At 42.1% G+C, this 20,132-nt stretch overlaps 1 protein-coding gene across 1 annotated transcript; it reads right to left on the reverse strand.

Moving 5' to 3' along the window:
• Positions 1 to 7,495: 7,495 nt before the first annotated feature.
• Positions 7,496 to 15,002, reverse strand: LOC125531428 (ABC transporter B family member 4-like). Its single transcript, XM_048695836.1, has 12 exons — positions 14,690 to 15,002; positions 13,371 to 13,425; positions 12,629 to 12,804; positions 12,306 to 12,527; positions 11,979 to 12,217; positions 11,028 to 11,553; positions 10,669 to 10,942; positions 9,945 to 10,572; positions 9,633 to 9,861; positions 9,141 to 9,407; positions 8,805 to 9,068; positions 7,496 to 8,353 (listed from the first exon to the last, which is right to left on the reverse strand). The coding sequence occupies exons 1-12, from the start codon at positions 14,951 to 14,953 to the stop codon at positions 7,703 to 7,705; spliced, it is 3,795 nt and encodes a 1,264-aa protein (XP_048551793.1). The 5' UTR covers positions 14,954 to 15,002; the 3' UTR covers positions 7,496 to 7,702.
• Between the last annotated feature and the right edge of the window lie 5,130 nt (positions 15,003 to 20,132).

The raw sequence follows: 20,132 nt of genomic DNA on the forward strand, positions 1-20,132 counted from the left end.
TTGCAGATTTTTTTTGCTGCTCTATGTGGTAATATAACTATATAAGGACGGCAAACGGGTAGGTAAGGAGATGCCCTAGTACTTGCTTGCCATCTTGTTCGCCCTCTGGACGCACTCCAGGCTCCCCGGGTTGATGAAATCGTCCTGCAGCATGCTTAGGTGCTCACCTAGCTAGCACACGGTACAAGTATTCTTTTTGCATCTAACAGCTTGCAGCTGCAAAGTACTTTTAAGCTTTGCCTGTACAATTATAACAACAGAAAATTTGTCAAGCAGCAGAAATATGAAGGAATTGAGAAAACCCAAATAAAGTCGATGAAGTTTTCACACCTCCGCGTGGGCCTTTCCGCCATTTTATTTCAACATCAGTTTTATAAGTTTTTCTTAAGTTACTTTCAGCATCAATCTTGGGTTTTAATGTTTGACAGAAACAAGGTCAATTTCTGAAACAGGTTATCTATAGAAACGAGTTTTGCCTACATCTAACGCCCTTGTAGCAAGTTCAAGATTGACCCTGAGTGATACTAAATTAAATGAGGTACACCTGCTTGAGTTGGGCATGTTTCCATCTCACGATCAATGGATGTGTGTCAGAACAATTGTTTGTTATTTAAGATATTAAAGCTAACCCTACTCCTTGTTTTTGACTGAGTTACATATCTATTCTTAACCTATAGAAATTTTTCACAATTATTTTTGTTGCAGTGCTAAGACCTTGGTTTAGACTGAGTTTATTTTTGCCTACTGTAAATTTGACCCTTCAAATGTGGCAGCCTGCATAACCATGATGACAAATTCAAGTAATGTTATATAAGAACAACAATAAAACTCAAACCCAGTGAGGACGAACATGCATTCACTATTTGGCTATAAAAACATTTGGTGCCAGGAACTTTGGCATTGTTTTGTCATTTAGCCAAAGTAGATGCCATCTTGCATGTACTCAAAAGAGGAGGAAAAATCCTAACAATCAGGGCCACAGCTTTCATAAGTTGTTCGGTTTGCACATGTAAATCTGCTGCTGATGTGATCATTACTAATTTACTATTCTTTTGTTTCAGCAGAAGCAACACAACAGCCTGGTCATGTTTTGAAGAATCGCATAAAACCTCGTACCGTGGTAAGACAAGACGGGAAAGAAGAGGACGACAGACTTACCAGTGTGAAGGCATTGTACATAGGCAGGAACTCCTTCATATGGTACGCGGTTTACCTCTGCTGAGCTCGTTCACCTCCAGGCCGCCGCTCCCGCCGGCGGCAGATTCCTTCGACCGGATCGTCGCCTCAGATCCTCGCGCCGCTGCCGCTGCCGCCATCTACGCAGTCACGAGAGATGGGATCGAGGGAGAGAGGGAGTGATTCTTTCTTTTAATTTTATTTTTGCGAGATGCAAGGGTCGTGGTGGTTAGGGGGAACGACTCCTAATCGAGGGATTTCAGGAGAGGTGGGGTGCGTGAGTTACGGAGAGGTTGGAACTGGAACATGATAGCGTGCAGATTAGTCCTTTTTTTCTTGCTCGTGTGTGCTAAAGGTGTACCAGTAATTTTGTAGGTATCACCTGAAATATCCTTCAAAAAACGATATCACCTGTGATTTGTTGTCAACAAATAAAATCACCTAATAAAGTATATACAACTCAAAATGGTATTTGCGGACCCGAACTACTAAAGTCGGTACTTGTGAGCCTGAACGAGCAAGATCCGTATTTGTGAGCCTAAACGACTCAGAGCGGTACTTGTGAGCTTCGACTAAGAGCAATACTTTTGACCTCGGACAACTACGGCTTGTGAGCCCGAACGACTCGAAGTGATTCTTAATGGTATGCGTGGGCCCTGACAATCCACGGTGATTCGTAGTGGTATTTGTTTGCACGGACGTGATATTTGTTTGCATGGACGATCAGAGTGACTAGTGATCGGTACCGGTATTTGTTTGCTCCGATGATCTAGAGTAATTAGTAGCGGTATTGGTGGCCTAGATAACAGAGGGGAACGAGTGGTATTGGTGGGCTCGGATGACCTGTAGTGGTACTTATGAGCCTGAACGACTTAGGTCTGACTTTTGGGCCCACAACTAGCACTATGGGTCACTCAACAGGTCATCCAAACCCACAACTACCATACCAGATAATCTTGACATACAACTAGCACAACTGGTCATTTGGTCCCTTGACTAATACTACATGTTGTCTCGACAAAATACTAACATTACGGGTCTTCCGAACCCACGGCTAGAACTATGGGATTGTTCCACCCCACAACTAGCACTATAAACCATCCAAACCTATACCAGTATGGGTAGACCACACACATGATTAACACTATGGGGTGTTCGGGTCCAAAAGCACCACTATGGGTCACCCCGTTCGGCAACTAGCATGCACAATGAATAGTCTGGACTCACAACTAGCACTATTGGTCGTCCAAACCCATAACTACCAGTATGGGTAGACCACACACATGATTAACACTATGGGGTGTTCGGGTCCAAAAGCACCACTATGGGTCACCCCGTTCGGCAACTAGCATGCACAATGGATAGTCCGGACCCACAACTAGCACTACTGGTCATCCAAACCCAGAACTAACAGTATGGGTTGTCCGGACCCACAACTAGCACTAACTCATAACTAACAGTATGGGTTGTTCAAATCCATAACTGCACTACTGGTCATTTGGACCACAACTACCTTTATAGGTAGTCCCAACATGTAACTACCATTGGGGGTCATCGGCTCCACGCGTCATGCGGTCAAATATCTACTAGCATGAGTCGTCCTACTCCTATCCTACTACTATCACTATCGTTCGCCTGGTCCCTTCCAGCACTATGGGTCATTCCGGCATGTTGTGACCACTAAGCAGTGGTGGAGCTTGAAGGCCAACTCTGGGCAGGCTGGGCGGGCCAAAATGGAAGAAATAGCATGTGGGCCGGAGTTATAAGGCCCAACAGTAAACAAAGTAGTGTATAAATTTCAAAATATTGGGTGGGCCATGGCCCATCCGGCCTTGCTGTAGCTCCGCCATTGCCACTAAGATCGGATAGTTATTGAGTTGTACAACATCAGAGTTGCTCATATATTGCATAAAATCCATGTGTATTTAAGTACGATAGTGACTTGTATGACATCGTTAATTATGCAAGAAGCTAAACATGTTGGTCACTAAAAACTACATCAACATATATATTTGACAAATATTTGAGTACATGAGGAAATTAATCCGTCCATTCTCTCTAATACAGTACCAGATACACAACCTATATGGCCATATCGATTATCGTCCTTCGGTTCTTCTGTTCCATGTAGATCCTGAGTACATGCTCCGAAGTTCTCCATTTTAGTTTCTTGGCACATCATGCTACTATTTGATGACGAAGCAATACATCGATGGTGGTAGTGTTTGAGGAGTTCGCTGCCACATTCACACCAATAAAAAAAAATTGACTGGCAGGTGAAAGATGCAACACAAGTAATCCAACAATCTCACATACGGAAACAGTCTAAAACAATCATGCATGCAATTCAAATTTCTGCTTGCAAAGCAATATTGGTTTCTTCATTGCTCCATGGTAGTTCCACCTTTTGTAATCTCAATTCTTTGTGGTGAAATCATATTCATGGGCGATATTACTATTATTTTATCCACGTCAAAAAACAGAAATTTAGTCTAGATAACAAATATTTTAACATCTGAAGAAGCTTCTTTGGTGCTTACTTGTATACCACGTCTGCTGTTTATGGCAGAACAAGACCTGCAAGCATAAATGCCAACAGTTGAATATCCACCTTTCTCACAGTGCATTAGACGATTAATTTTGCCTCCATTCAAACATAATTCAGCTACCAATCAACCTGCTTGCAATTTTGTGAAGGGGTAGTCTTTGACTTCAATTTTGTGCCGCGAGAACAAGCCTGAAACCACACATTTTCCTTCACCTCTGAAGTTTAATAGTATACCAATACCATCAATGAAGAATCTGCAAACTGCTCACAGAAGTTTAATGGTTTCTGTCGAGAAGCAACAGTCAGATAGCGCGAGCATTGAACTGGACATACATTTTCTCTTCATGTCATAGTGAACTTGTAAGCATATTCACAAACATTACAGCATCACTACTTGTTCAGAACAATCAGATCTGGAAATAGCTGCACTAAAATGACAATTTTGGAGTCTCTGTACTCACAATTCAATAACATATTGAGAACCCATTCAAGTACGTGATTGGAAAAAAGAGCAGGTCATGCTGTTGTCTTGTTCTAGTTTTCAAATTATAACCGCATATGCATGATAATAATCAGTGTTCCAAATTGGAATCTGAAGGAACCAGATCACGAGTTGACTCACCAGAGTGGTAGTGCGAGAAGTAGCGTTGCATCCTCATCCTTGATCATCATCCTCCGTGTGATATGGGGGGCAGACGCAAGATCGAGCGTGTGAGGACGGCAGTGCACGACGACGAGGCCTTGTTCAGGTGGAGGTTCCCGCGAATGATGCGAACGTGGGCCAGGTCCTCGTCGTCGTCCTCCCCAGCTGAAGCCATCAGCCGCCGCCGCCGCCGTTGTCGTCACAGGGGCGGCGAGATACGGCGATGCTTGTGCGACGAGTCGGCCTCCGACTAGAACATGTCTACGTCAAAGTCACAATCCCTGACCCTCTCGCGGTTCCAGGAGACCACCGGATCCCAGTCCCGACCGCCGGGGAGTGAGGAGCCGGCTGCAGGCACAAACCTAGGCGGTGGAGCTCTTTTACGGTGATTGGAGGAAAAACGGAAAATGAGAGAATCAGGTCGGCCAAAAAATTACAGAGACTATTATACCCTTTCTATAAAAAAGTAAATCTTTAAATGATTTTCCTAGATCTAACGGCTAGAAAAAATCTGAGGTGGAGTTACACGAAATTACGAGTCGTAACTCTCCAATCACCGTAAAAGAGCTCCCATCATTAATGGTTTAGTCTGCTTAGCTCATTTATTTGTGGAAAAGTAAAAATTTTGTTATTTATGGTATTCTTTGTACTGCCATGACATATGATGAATAAATTAAAAGTTTCTTTCATAAAAAGAGCCTGAATAAGTAAGTATTCATGTGTTAGTTTACATCCAAGGTTTCATCTTATCTTCCTTCAATCAATATAGAGGCCGGATGTATGACCACCTGTTGTATACGAGCCCAGCAAAAGTTTGTTGTGTTCAGAAGTGTGGAGGGCTTTTGTGCTTCTCGGTATTCATTGTTTGGGTTGGGAATGCGTTTCTATGTGGTCTCAGTTTCCCTGTCAGCTGGTGGCGATCTTATTCTCTTCATATCTGGGTTTCACATTATTTTCCTTAATTAAATGGACAGTTCTTTGTTTATATCCAAAAAATGGAGCAGCTCCCCTGCTCTTTTGAGGTATCGATAAATGTACGCAAGTCATAAAAGTAACTTTATGCAAATCACAAAAGTAACTTGTTTGAGGAAAATATTAATTATATGAACTCCCCATGATGGAATGTATAAAGTGAAAAATTGTAATCTTACGCTAGGTAGTGGGCATATAGCACAAGACAAAATATATACGCTGCTTATGATGGAGCTTGACGACGTTGCATGTGAGTCAAAGAGAGAACAAATTAAAGGACAGTCTCGCCACCTTTATTCTCAAGTCTCAACAAAGAACGAGATTTCTAGTGTACAGTAGTGGTTCCAATGATGGTGACTAGAAATATTCCTAGCAACACTGAATGCCTAGTTCCCTTTTAAGTGATTTTATATCTGATTGGTCATGCATTAATCATACTCTGTCCCGCAGGTCGTTCTCCTTTTTCTGTTGTTATTTCTCCTCTGTCTTGCATTGTTCTCTACCTTCTTAATCTGTTGATATTTCTTTTATGAAGAAAGGTCCGAATCTATAATAAAGTTCATGGGAGGTAAAAAATCTTCAACATAATGAAAATTATACCGAGGTCCCTATACCACCGAATGACCGCACATGCTCCTAAGGACTAACACCTTGGAGCCGCAATCAACGTCGTTGAACACTTGAATCGATTTGAAGCACCCTTACCTCGCTGCCCCAAAGGCCCCAAGGAAAGGATTTTTTTTCATGTGTGTTTTATCTTTATTTATTCTTTTTCCTTTCCTTTTTATTTTTTTAAATTTCAAAAATATTAAAAAATTGTTTGCTTTTTAAAAAACTGCTCAATTTTTTTAAAAAAATCGAAATTTAAAATATTAAGAATTAAAAAAATAAAAAAGTTTGAATTTCAAATAATGTTCATATTTTCCATAAAATATTTGCATCTTCACTTTTTTGGAATTTATGACAATTTTTGAATATGCAAACATTTTGTCGAATCCATTAACCTTTTTTGAATTCAAGAACAATTTTTTAATTCCTGATTCTTTTAAATTAGCGGTTTGTTAAATTCATGAAGTTTTCAGAATTCAGAACATTTTTTTATTTCAGGAATATTTTTTGAATTCATGAACATTTTTGAATTCATTAACATTCTTTGTTTTCTTGATTTTTTTCCCAAATTAAAATTAAACTGGCCGAAAAGAAAAATACGAAATGAGAAAAAAAGAAAACAAAAAAAAGACATTCTCTCTCTCTTGCTGGCCCAGGTCCATCTGGCGTGACTGACGACGACGCGAGTGAGCTTAGAGGGCGCTTGGATATATTTTAGTCTTATGACTAAAAGTATTAGGACTAAAACTTGTTAGCCTCACTCATGCTTGGATCCAAATATTAAAGAGACTAAAATCAAATTAATGAGCATTTATTATCGTCCAAACCCTTCAATCCAGAACTCGCATGTGTTAAAGGAGAGGAGTTAAATGAGGAGAGAAGACTAATCCACATTTTAGTAGGGGTACCCTACTAAAAAAATTTAGTCTCAAGATTAGTTTTAACCATAGACTCAAAGTGGTCGGACCCTTCCCCGGACCATGCGCAAGCGGAAGCTACATGCACCGGGCTACCTTTTTTTTATTCGTTTTAACCCTTCTTTAGTAAGGGTGTTTAGAACTTTAGCCTCTTATAAAAAGACTATTTTTGGTCAGACTAAAATAAGTTCGTTGCATCCAAACGCCCTCTCAAGCAATCGAGGCCCTTGATCCAGCTTTTCAGACGGCGCGGACAACGAACTGTGGATTACAAGGGCGGGAAATAACGCGCTCGCAGTTCCGTCGGCGGCGGCGGCGAATCCATCTCCGGCGGCCGGCGGCCGGCGGCGACTCCCTGAGGGCAGCAATGACGGGTTCGCCGGCAGAGTCGGTGCGCCGCGGCTAGCTTGGCGTTGGATGTTCCAGAAGGACACGTGGGAGACCTCGCAGTATCGAAGGTTACTCCGTTCTACTCTTCACATACCCCACGTCGTCAATTTCAGAATTCTGATAGTGGAATTTAGATAGTTGATGTTCACCATTTCCTAGGCTATCCCTGTTCATACATGTTGATGCACTAGAGTGATGTGTTTTTTGTTCTGTTATAATGCATACATCGGCACTCGGCAGTAGCTAGAACAACTAGAACAGATGCTATGCTGAGGCAATATTACCTCTAATGTCTTAGGCCAAGCCAAAACAAGAAATACAGGTGATTGGCTTAAAATTTCCGTACATTTTACATCGCGCGACTTCTAATACAAAATACACAATACAGTTTTCATCTTCTACTAGTTGTGAAAAAGATCTGAACAATGTAAATCTGCACACACCCTTTTATGACGCTGACGCCTTTGAGTGTAGCTCGACCAGCGATGCATAGACTCCACCCTTGATGCCCATGAGCGATTCATGCTTCCCCTTCTCGGCAACCGAACCATCTTTGATGACTGCGATTGTATCTGCCCCTTTGATCGTGGACAGACGGTGTGCTACAACAATGGTGGTCCTGCTTACCATCACCTTGTCCAATGCATCTTGAACAATACGCTCTGATTCAGCGTCCAGGGCACTTGTTGCCTCGTCTAGCAGAAGTACTCTAGGGTCCTTCAAGATTGCCCTTGCAATAGCTACCCGTTGTTTTTGCCCACCAGATAGTTGTGTTCCCCTCTCACCGACGTTGGTGTTGTATCCCTGAGGCAAGCTCGATATGAACTCATGAGCGTTGGCCGCCTTGGCGACAGTGATAATCTCTTCTTCAGTTGCTTCTCCGCGCTTTCCATATGCTATGTTGGCACGAATCGTGTCATTGAAAAGCACTGGTTCTTGGCTTACCAGCCCCATCTGGTCTCTTAACCAACTCAGTGTTAAGTTTTTGAGTTCTGTTCCATCTAGTGAGATTGTGCCAGAGTCTGGATCATAGAATCGCTCTAGCAAAGCAATTACTGTGGACTTGCCACTGCCACTCTCTCCAACAAGTGCAGTAGTCTGCAAATGACAAACAGTTGCAAACCTGTCACTGCAACTGTGGAGAAAATAATAAACTCGACGGAATTTCGTTACATAGAAATTAGTTTCGCATATCTAATATTCTCGTGAAATTTTTGCTATGGGTTCAGCATTCTAACACTTGGGGTATGCAAAAAACTGTATATACATTCTGTAGCACTTCATGTTCCTCCTGTCAGTCATGCTGAAACAAAGCAGTTCAAGATTGCTACAACACTCTTGTAAAACATTTAGCACAGTAATTATATTATTAAAACAAGGCAAAAGAAGTCACTATGGTTATCCACTTGTACTAAATTATCTCAGTCGTTGATTACGTGGTGGAGTGTGATCACTAATCGCCATATCAGGCAGTAAACTAGGTTCGGTTAGACTTTTCTTCCTTTTTTGCGATGAATTAAAAAAATTGCAAGTATCAAGTTAACTGTACCTTTCCGGAGGGAATGCCCAGAGTAAAGTCACTGAATACTTGAACATCTGGGCGGGATGGGTACTTGAAGCTCACATGGTTGAAATCTATGTTGCCATCAACTTTCTCTAGCTTTATGCCTTCATCACTAGTTGGGTCAATTTTGGACCTCCTGTCTATGACAGCTAGTATGGATGTTGTGGACTCTTGAGCTTTTGTTGAATCTGATGCCATTGCACTTGTTTGGGAAATTCCAAAAGCTGTGAAAACCAAAGCAAAATAAACCTGCAAACAACCAGGCCCATTTGTCAAGTCACTGAATAAAACAACCTCACATGTCAAATGCGTGCATCTTACTCTGAAAACATCTTTAAAGGTTGATTTGCCGTCATGTACAAACAATGCACCAACATAGAAACAAAGAGCATATGTGAGATACAACATTAAGTTTGAGAAACTGAATCCGAGGCCTCCAACCATTCCACTTCTAATTCCCTGTTTCATTGTAGCTTGGCATTTTTTGCTGTACATCGTAATTACTCTCTTCTCTGCGCAGAAAGATGCTACAGTTCGAATACTGCCGACTGCTTCGGCTACAACTTGACTTGCATCTTCATACATCACCTGTAGCAATCATTTGTTCTAGGAGAGATTATTCATATACCTCATTTAGGAAGAACCACATTATGTTTGATGATAAGCTTCGAATATGTGACTAGTAAAATTAAAATTGAATGGTCTCTTAAGAAGTGCACATCTTTATCTTCACGGTGTGAAAAATATCAAGAATTATTTGTTTCTTCTCTAATAAAAAACAATTGTTCAAAGCAGGGTTTACTGTAATCTCACCTTAGCATCTTCACTGAAACTATTCAAGAACTTTACTTGAATATAATTCTGTAAACCCAGAAAAGGAATGACACATATGACGATCAGTGTAAGCTTCCAGTCAGAAGCAAATGCTATGGCGAAGCCAGAAATAAGTGTTATTGTGCACTGCACTAGTATAGCCAAGTTATCTCCTACAAGGCGTCGGATGTTCAAAGCATCAATAAACAGCCTTGCACCAAGTGCACCACTGTAAAAGTTAGAAGGAAAACATGATGTTCACACTGTCACAGATAAAGATAGAGTTGCAGAGTGAAAAAATAAGTAACAAACCTGGAATTAGAAGGATCGTCGAACCAAGCAACCTCTTGATGCATGATGCTCTGGAAAGAAAAAGCACGGACACGTTCTACAAGTTTCCCACCGGCCATTCCAAATAAGAAAAATTCCAATTGGATTGCAATCAGAGAAATGATTGCCAACAGAAGGCATAGCAATGCCCAAAATGTAGAATCTTTTCGAAGTTTGTGTGCTGGATAGTAGAATGTCCTTATACCACCAGACATCATAATACTGAATAATGGGAAAAGAAGTCCATGCACAAAAGCAGCTATAACAGCTAATAGGAGAATTGGTGCTTCTGGCTTATTAAGATTAAAAAGGCGTCCAATTGGTGCTTTCTTAGGAGCTTCACTATCACCAAATTCTTTGTGCTCTTGTCTGCTGGTATCAGCAGACCCGTGCAAATCATCAGATCCAGAGAGTCCAAGGGGTTTTACAGAGTGCTGTCTTCTATTCCTGGGAGAATCTCTCATAGATTGTTCCAAAGATAAACTTCTACTTTTAAGTCTTGAACCTGATGAATATGGCACCTCATGCATTCCTTCGGTATGGACCTGTTGTAACTGAATAAGCTGACAGTAAGCTCCGTCAGGATCCTTGATCAACTGGTCATGGGCACCTGTATAAAATGGATTTATGAAAGAAAATAATTCAATAACCTCCAGTTCACTTTGGTTAATTGGTTCAAAGAAGAAAGACATGTAGTATCTCTTACCTTGTTCAACTACCTTTCCTTGATGAACCACTGCTATGCAATCTGCATTCCTGACTGTACTCAGACGGTGAGCAACAATGAGTGTCGTTATCCCTACCATGATCCTATTTAGTGCTTCTTGAACTACTCGCTCAGACTCCACATCCAAAGCACTAGTAGCTTCATCCAACAGAAGGACTTTTGGACTTCTAAGGATCGCTCTTGCAATGGCAATCCGTTGCTTCTGCCCTCCAGAAAGCTGAGCACCACTCTGACCAACCATTGTCTCATATGCCTGTATTATGTGGAAGTAAGATAAGCATTAATTGCAGGATACTTGAGTAAGATACTTCTGTAAGTAAGTAGTTTTTCTTAAGTACATTAGGCAGCTTTTCGATGAAGTTTGCTGCATTTGCCAGCTCAGCTGCTCTCTTGATCTCCTCAAGCGTAGCATCCTCTTTACCATAGGTTATGTTATCTTTGATGGAGGTCATAAAAAGTAATGGTTCCTGACTAACAAGACTGATCTTCCCTCTTATCCACTTGAGTTTCAAACTCTTGATGTTGATTCCATCTATCAGCACTTCACCAGCCTGTGGGTCGTAGAATCTCTCTACCAGACTAATTAATGTTGATTTTCCACTTCCACTCTCTCCAACTATAGCCATGGTAGTACCACTAGGCACTTGTAGAGACAACCCATTAAGTATCAATTGCTCAGGCCTTGCTGGGTATCTAAAGAATACATTGTTCAGTTCGACGTCGCCCTTGATATCATCTAATTCTATTCCAGAAGTGTCGCTGATGTCAATCTTTGGTTTTCTGTTAATTATTTCAAACAACCTGTGTGCTGCAGATTGGCCTTCTGCAATAGCAGAAATCGATGGTGATGCATTACCTATAGCCCTGTTGCAAATAATAAATACCTTAGTGCCAAAATTTGCTATTAATTCCAATGGTAAACAATACTGTTGGCTATCCACATTATTTGATCCAATTCTGAAGCATGATTACAGTACATTTAATTTGATTGACAAAAGTATTGTGCTTGTCTGTTTGAGCTTGACAAGTTGTATAAGGTCTCTCTGCCAGAAGTAACAATAATAACCAATTACCTATAATGATTGCAGTAATGTGGTTGCCTAGAAATATGAACTAGTAACATCTCCAGCTCTAGGTATTTCTATATAGTTTAGATGCATGGAAGAAATATCTTATTTTTTAGGTTAAGAAAGTTTTTTTTTTACTTTGTGCGTGAACACCTAAGCGCTAGTTTACTAACATCTTATATTATTATTTACGATGCTATAGTCAAAATTGGGAAAGCTCACATTGATCCAGTAAGAATTGCAAATACAACATTGATGACCTGCCCTCCAGTATATCCTTTGCTGATGATTAACTTCGCGCCATACCAGAAGGCTAGAGAGTAACTGCAGAAGACAACACAAAAGATACAGCCTATTCCAAGACCAGTGACAAGCCCTTCCAAGACAGTAGCCTTGTACGCCTTTTTTATGAGAGCATTATACAATGCAACTGCTTTCTTCTCACCATTGAAGGAGACAACCTGCTTTGAAATGTCACCAGTATTATACAATCACAACGAACCATCAAATAATAATAATTACTTATAAATTAAAACCATTAAAACCGACCGTTCTTATAGCTCTGATGCTCTGCTCGACAACATTGCCCGCGTCGTCATATGATGCTTGCCTCCTGGCAGATATTTGAGCACGTAGTCGAGAGACGGTTGCAAAAGAGAGAATACTTGGTGGTATGCATGCCAGCATAACCAGAGCTAACATCCAGCCTCTTATGAATCCGATGACAAAACCTCCAACAAAGGTTGTCAAAAGCTGTGCATACTTGCCTACCTGAACATGAAGTAGCCCTATTCATTTCAAACCAAATGATGCATTTACAGAAAATAGTTTTTTTTATCCTTTCTAGGTTATCTAATAAATGCATTTGTTACCTTCTCTCCAAGAGCATCTTGTACCAGTACAGTATCTGCAGACATTCTAGAAATTGCTTCCCCAGTTGTCATCTCCACATCAAAGAATGAAACATCCTGCTTGAGAACAGCTTCGAGGTAGAGAGATCGGATGCGTGCTGACTGCCTTTCTCCAGCCATTGTCCAGCACGACACCTCTGGCATGGGTAACAGGTTAACGTTAATGGCATTCAATCACTCATTTGAAATTCTGCTATGTGTGATATGCATGTTGCCAACTCCATTTCATACTGTTTGGCACTTCATTTTCTAAGTTAAAACTTGTGAACTTGTGCTTGTAGGTTTTACTCCCTCTGTAAAGAAATATAAGAGCGTTTACATCACTAAAGAGTGATCTAAGCGCTCTTATATTTCTTTACAGAGGGAGTGCATTTTTACTGTGTTAACTGTCATGCACTATTTATTTCTTCTTTGTTGAGAATGAGTAGTACCATGAAGTTTCATATCTGACTGGTACCTTGCTGCAAATTGCTGGGGTACTTGGATATGAACTTGTGTTGTACTTGAAAAACAATCAAAGTTTGTGAAGAGCTGGCACTAATGTAAAATATAGGAATATTACTAGATTAGTAGCAACTATTGGTATCCAGTCATTTGTACAAATTAAACTCTCCATGCATGGATTACAGTTCAGAACAAAATAGGGTCGAGTTTTGGCTATCAATTCTGGAAACATTTAGTCCACGAGTGGAAGCGTACTTACGGAGAAATGAAGCTAGTGCCGTCCCAATTCCCAAATAGATGTAGTACACAACAACCTGGAGAAAGCAAATGTGAGATGAAATAGTACTGAAGTTGGGGGCATTCCTGTGTGATGCATGGGAAAGCAGGACTGGGTTTGAGAGCAAACTGTCATTTCTTATTGCTGTTTTCAGGGTTTTCCCTTCTTTTTTCCTGTTTGTGTTCTGAGGTTAATAATAGGAGGGTGTATATTCCCAACTGAGAACCAGGGTCCATATATGTACTCCAAATAGTTGCCCAAGCGTCAAATCAGCGCTCCACGTGTGTTGTTTCACACGTGTGCTAGCAGTGGCCACAGACTAGAACTGCAAATCAACAAATCCGTTGATGAGGATAATTTCAGGACCACGGCAACGACCTCCACCATGATCGCCAGTACCATTATCTAGTACTGTACTGTACTTATCTCCACTCGAGACTGACAGTATGTAGCTAGCATCCGGCGGAGATGCTCCTTGATTTTCTCATCTTTTTTCTGGGTGATGCTCGTTCCTTTTCGAGAACACGCATGGCATGGATTATCATCTAAAGAAATCGTCGGGCATATTCACTGACCAGGTAAAACTCAGTCCAGCGCATGTTTTGTGCACACACAAAATGTCTAGCGCATGCTTTGCTTCCGGTCTTGTGTTGTAGGTTATCTGTAAGGGTTTTATTAATTTATAACAGGATTGCTAAATCTCAGTCAACTAGGGCATAACCAAGTCTCAGTCGATGCTATATTCATGGGATCTTGCGTGAAGATTTGTATAAATTTTTTTTGTTTATTTTATATGTTTTATCACTTGACTGAGACTCGGTTAAATCTGAATCGTCGCCACACCCAATTTATAAAGCCGGCCAATAACCTTTTCTCAAACAAACAAACAAACAAACAAAAAGCAGCCTAGCAAGTAGCACCCGACTTGCTAGCAGACATGCTTGCTGGAGGAACCATAGTGCAGTGACGTCTCAACGCCATGCAGACCCATCGTCCGCCCGTGCCTACGTTACGATACGTACGTGCGCGTATTGTCCGCCACACCTTGACGGCCGGCCCGGTCACTCCACGCCGTATATCTAACTGCAGGGTGCGGCACTCCACGCCTGTGCGCGCGCGGGCACCGGCCACCATGCTTGCGCGCGGCGAGCCGTGCCAGCGAGCATATCTGCAGCGCGTGGCCCTGATAGCCGAGCTGCCACTGGTTTAGCGTTCGCCTGAAGCTAGCGCGTGGCGATGTATGGCACGGCTCGCTGGGAACCGGTGGCGTGCAGAAAACCTACGGCGCTCGTCGTACGTACCTTGCTGACCCGGTGGAGGACGGCGCTGTCGTCGCTGCCGCCGAAGGACTCGATGACCGCGGCGAAGACCACCGTCATGAGCGGCTCCGACATGCCGTTCACCATTGCCGCTACCGTGCCCACGCCCATCAGCGCAACGTCGGCGCGCCTGGCGTACCTGAACATGCCGAAGAAGGCCACCTTCTTGGTCGCGCCCACATCCTTCCTCTCCATCCCCTCCGTCTCTTCCTCCTCTCCTCTGTCTCTCATCGCCTCGTCACCCATTACCCTCTCTCCCTCTTCTTCTTGCGTAGCTCTGAACGCACGTTTGTGGTGGCGAGAGATATGTAATGGAGCAGGGCGCGTGATTATAGTAGGTGAGGATAGTTGACACTGACGTGATGTCGCTTGTTGTCTGCACAGGCAGGCTATGTGCCATGTTGAAGTTCACTTCTTTTTGGTTCACATGAAAATTCATGGGCTCACATACCGGAGGTGATGTCTTTATCTGATGTTAATTTACCATCAGGCAGAGGCAGGCCCGACAGCATCAGGGGTTGGTAAGGTAGGGCTATAGAAATGTGTTTTTTTCCCTAGAATACGGGCTATAGCAATGGTTGGCCTCGTGATTATTCATGTCCGTACTACAATGGAGCAAAGGTTAATCATTTTCTCTGTTCTGTGAAAGAACAGGTTACGTGAGTCACAGAAACATGGAGGTGGCTAGTGTGTGTTCCAAGAGTTATGTGCCAAGGTGTTAAAGTGTCTAATTTTGGCTGATGATGGGAGCAAAACCCACAAGAAAATACTCACTACTATCTCCATCCTGGTTTATTTGTCCTTTTGTATTTTGTGTCGAATTTTAATCTTAGATTTAACTAATAAAATATTAATGCATGATTCATGTATTAACATTTAGTTAATTAAATCTATGATCAAAATTTGACGTAAAATACGAAGAGGGCCAATAACCTAAGACGGAGGTACTAGTGTGAACCAGTAATGATGAAACTTGCTAGTCCTTTTTTCAAAAATTAAAGTAATGATGTAGCTTGCTACTCTTTAAAATAATTAAAGTAATCCCAGCGTCCATCATGTGCCAGAGTCAAAAGGACAAAGAACAATCACATTACCTTTATCATCGGAATTCCTAATGTAGTGGTACTGTCGCGCTTCGAATATTGACTAAACATATCTCTCTCTCGTGACAAGAAAAAATGAGCAGGCCCTTTTGAATATGTCCATCAGGCTGGTCATATGTTAAGCGAGAGAATACCACATGGAAACCAAGTTTCAATGAAAACCAATGAAAACCATGTGAAAACGTTGTTTTGAAGTTTTGGAAAAGTCTGGAAAAATATGAAATGTTTTATAGTGTGGTGCTCTATTAGCATATGAAATTCCCCAGGTTCAAACACATTACCATTTATAAGGTACAAAAAAAAAATCATCATTGAATAGTGTCAAACAGTAAACATCACTATTCATTGTTGAATTTGTTCTTTTCATAGCTCGTAAATGGTAACGTGTTTGAACTTGAAATTTTACATGACAATAGAACATCACCCTGTTCACATCTTGTTATATATATATATATATATATATATATATATATATATATATATATATATATATATATATATATATATATTTCAAAACTTTCAAAGATGGTTTTCATGAAGTTTTCTTTGAAATCTGGTTTCCATTGGATACTCTCTCATGTTAAGTAGCCATACATTATATAAATGCACAGGCTAATTAAATGTCACTCATTAGCACCAACTTTAATAAAATTGGTTGTGTGCATCGCAATGATGCAGGGACCGGAGTTTTTAACCTCTTTTTTTCGAACAAAAAAATAGCACATAGCATGTTGATCATTGAGGCCGGTGAATGGTACTACTACCTTCTCCTCTTTCTCCACCTGGCATCATGTCATTTCCCTGGCTCATTGATGTGACCTTCTCGCTGTCACGGCTTGTCAATTTGTAAACCTACCGGGAGTAATTGATTCTCGCAAGCTAGCAGCTTTACATCTGCAGGCGTGTCGCCCACGCCATGGAAGCGTGTATCGGCGCTAGATTGGGCGAAAATGATTGGAGCGTCGCTTATGAATGTCTTCGTTGTTTCTCAGGTTCGACCTGATCTGCTGTACTGCTCTTCAGGTGATGTGCTGGTTGAGAAGCGCATGCCATGGCGACGCGATGAAGGAAGACGTAAGCTGGTGATCAGCATCGGATCATCCAAGGAACGAAAAGCACCAGCCGGTCTTCGGCTGTTGTTCTCGAGCGGTTGTTGATGGAGTGGCTTCGCCTCCAAGGTCACAAAGACCGATGGCTGTCTGTCTGTCTGTCTGTCAGATGCGCGCATGTTTCTTTTCCATCGGGCTCTCCGTCTTCTCGTCGTGTTGTTGCCGTCGGCCGATCCAGAGTTGGTGCATCTTCTTCCCGATCACCGTAGATTAAGACCTCGCAGTCGAATAAGACACGGAGCTGAGAAAAGTTTGCCCGGACCGTAAAGGTCGTCGTAAGCGTCGGCGGTTCCATCAGCCAAAGTTTTGCCAAGAGAGCAGCAGGTGCACGACTGAATGACGACCAAGTTCCGTGTGAGGGTTTGACAGGGCTCGGGTCGAACGCACCAACCGACCGGCCGGGCCCTAGTCACACGTTGGGCCGCGGAGCAAAAGCTTTTTCTTTTCAATCAACCTGCGATTGAATACTTTTGTTTTAAACATCATTATAGACACAAGCGTTCTATGGTTAGTAGTATAGTGATATTCCCAGCCCGTCGGGTTTTAGTTCTAGACTTGACATTGATGGTCGCAATATTTTTGAATTCGGACTTCTGCTGATGTTCGTTCAGTGAGAGAAGACGTTTCCGTCGACTACGAGCCACATGTGGTGACTTTGTAAAATCTCAAGATGCTACGCTAGCTCAGTCTCTTGAGGGGTGAGTGTATACCCATGCATGTGAGCGACTACAATTGTACCGTGTTAAAAAAAATGTTGTTTTTTTCCTATTCATCGTGTCCTGGTTTTCTTTCTTTTACTCCATATATAAGAGGTGTGAGCCTTTTATGATGCTCATATACACGCATATGCACTCATAAAATGCGAGTATTAGTGTCAAATCTAAAAGTTAAACCTTGATAGGATATTTCCACCACAAAGAATTTTTTTGCGAGAAAACTTTCGATATATTCATCTCTAATCATGATAGTACAATGAACACCAGAAATAATAAAAATTACATTCAGATTCATAGACCACCTAGCGACGACTACAAGAATTGAAGCGAGCCGAAGGCGCGCCGCCGCCATCACCCCTCCTCATCGAAGCCGGACAAAACTTGTTGTAGTAAACAATTGAAAAGTCATCGTGCTAAAACCCCATAGGACCAGCGTACCAAAACAGCAACCGTCGCTGATGAAGAGTAGCGTAGATTAGAAGGATCCAACCTAAAGACACATGAACGTAGATGAACGATGAACATATCCCAGCAGATCCACCAAAGATAGATCCATTGAAGACACACCTCCACATGTCCACCGGTGGTGCTAGACATACCATCGGAACAGGGCCTATGCGGGGAGAATCTTATTTCATCTTCAGGGAGTCGCCGTCATCTCACCTTACTGAGCAGTACACAAACCTTAATAAAACTCAAAGTAACATCTAAAAAGGAAGCCCTCCCACCGGCAAGGCCCGAGATCTACCGTGCCTCCATGGCCCTAAGGCCACCAGAGACGAGGCGGACCGGCGGCGGCTCCGACGGGAGGCAGAGAAAACCTAAGCTTGGAAGAGGAGGTTGTTTCTCAAATCTTCACTGGACACATGCTTCATATGCCAATCTAAATAACCTAACCATCTGAGTTACACTCAATTTCCTTTTTTGTGTAATATTGATGAAGAGTTGCTCGTATCTATGTGGTTGACTTGGGTATCCGGTGATGGAGCTTGTCTAGTGGCCGACAATTTATTCGATGCCCCCAAGTTAATGGAATAGCAGTGTTCCATGTTAATGCTATGAGGAGTTCAGTCTTCTGTGAGGAAGACATTTTTAGATCTTTTCCTCTGCTTTCATAGTATTCCTTACATGAGATCTCGGAAAAGTTGATGTTCCCTTTCATTCCCGGTAAATAGAAATTATATGTGTCTTCATGGATCTTCAAAAAAGGAACAAAAATTGTACCAACCGAGAACGGAAGGATGGCGAGGTGGAGTTAGCGAAAGCGACAGAAGAAGATGGCGAGGTGGGAAGAGAAGAAAGAGAACGAGAAGCACAAGGCCGAATACAAGGAGTTTAGTTTTCTTCCCAAGGAGAACTGGTTTAGGCAAGAGATGAATGAGAAGGCGATAACCTTTTGATAGATAAGACAACAGAGATCGTATCATCTAGATTGCAATCGAGTAAGGCACACTTGGAAGGAGGGAGTGGTATCCGCGACATGTGACGCCCTTTATGTTGGAGCTATGGATGAACTTCGTTACTAGATGATGATTATCATGTTTTATTCGTGCTTTTCGATCTATGGTGTTTGGTTTTAAAACATGAAAGTCTTGGTTTATATTAACGTGAATTCAAACCTCAAGTAGAGTGTTATGCAATACACATAAGAAAAATATGAGTGCAAAATTTATAAATGCTGCAGTTTTTAAGAATAAGTTACTCTATTATACTGAAGTAATGTGAAAAGACCACACACAAAATCGGCTAGAGTTAGTTACTCTATTTTACTGAACTATGTCGCCGCCAACGGTGCACGAGAGCATCTGCAACCAAACCTAGTAAAATATGCCGCTCAAACGTCCGTGGACACGTGATCAACACTCATTTTAAACCGTTGCAATCACATACCAGGTATAATTTACTCCTCAAATCCATATTAGATCAAAGCTACATAAATACAGTATGTAGAAGAACCTAGCATACACGTCGTTGGAGATGTAGACAACATCAGTGTCGACAGTGCCAGACGGACCTATCACCAGACGGATGGCCTCCTATGTTGGGGAACGTAGCATGCAATTTTAAAAAAATCCTATGATCACGCAAGATCTATTTAGGAGATGCATAGCAAGGAGAGGGGAAGAGTGTGTCCACGTACCCTCGTAGACCGAAAGCGGAAGCGTTATGTAAACGCGGTTGATGTAGTCGAACATCTTCACGATCCAACCAATCCAAGTACCGAACGTACGACACCTCCGTGTTCAGCACACGTTCAGCTCGATGACGTCCCTCGAACTCTTGATCCAGTAGAGGGACGAGGGAGAGTTCGGTCAGCACGACGGTGTGGCGACGGTATTGGTGATGTGATCCGCGCAGGGCTTCGCCTAAGCACTACGACGCTATGACCGGGGCAGTAAACTATGTAGGGGGCACCGCACACAGCTAAGAAAACAACTGTTGTCTTTGGGGTGCCCCCTGGCCACGTATATAAAGGAGGGGGAGAGAGGCCGGCGGC

This window comes from Triticum urartu, unplaced genomic scaffold, assembly GCF_003073215.2.
Source record: "Triticum urartu cultivar G1812 unplaced genomic scaffold, Tu2.1 TuUngrouped_contig_708, whole genome shotgun sequence".
NCBI classification, from domain to species: Eukaryota; Viridiplantae; Streptophyta; class Magnoliopsida; order Poales; family Poaceae; genus Triticum; species Triticum urartu.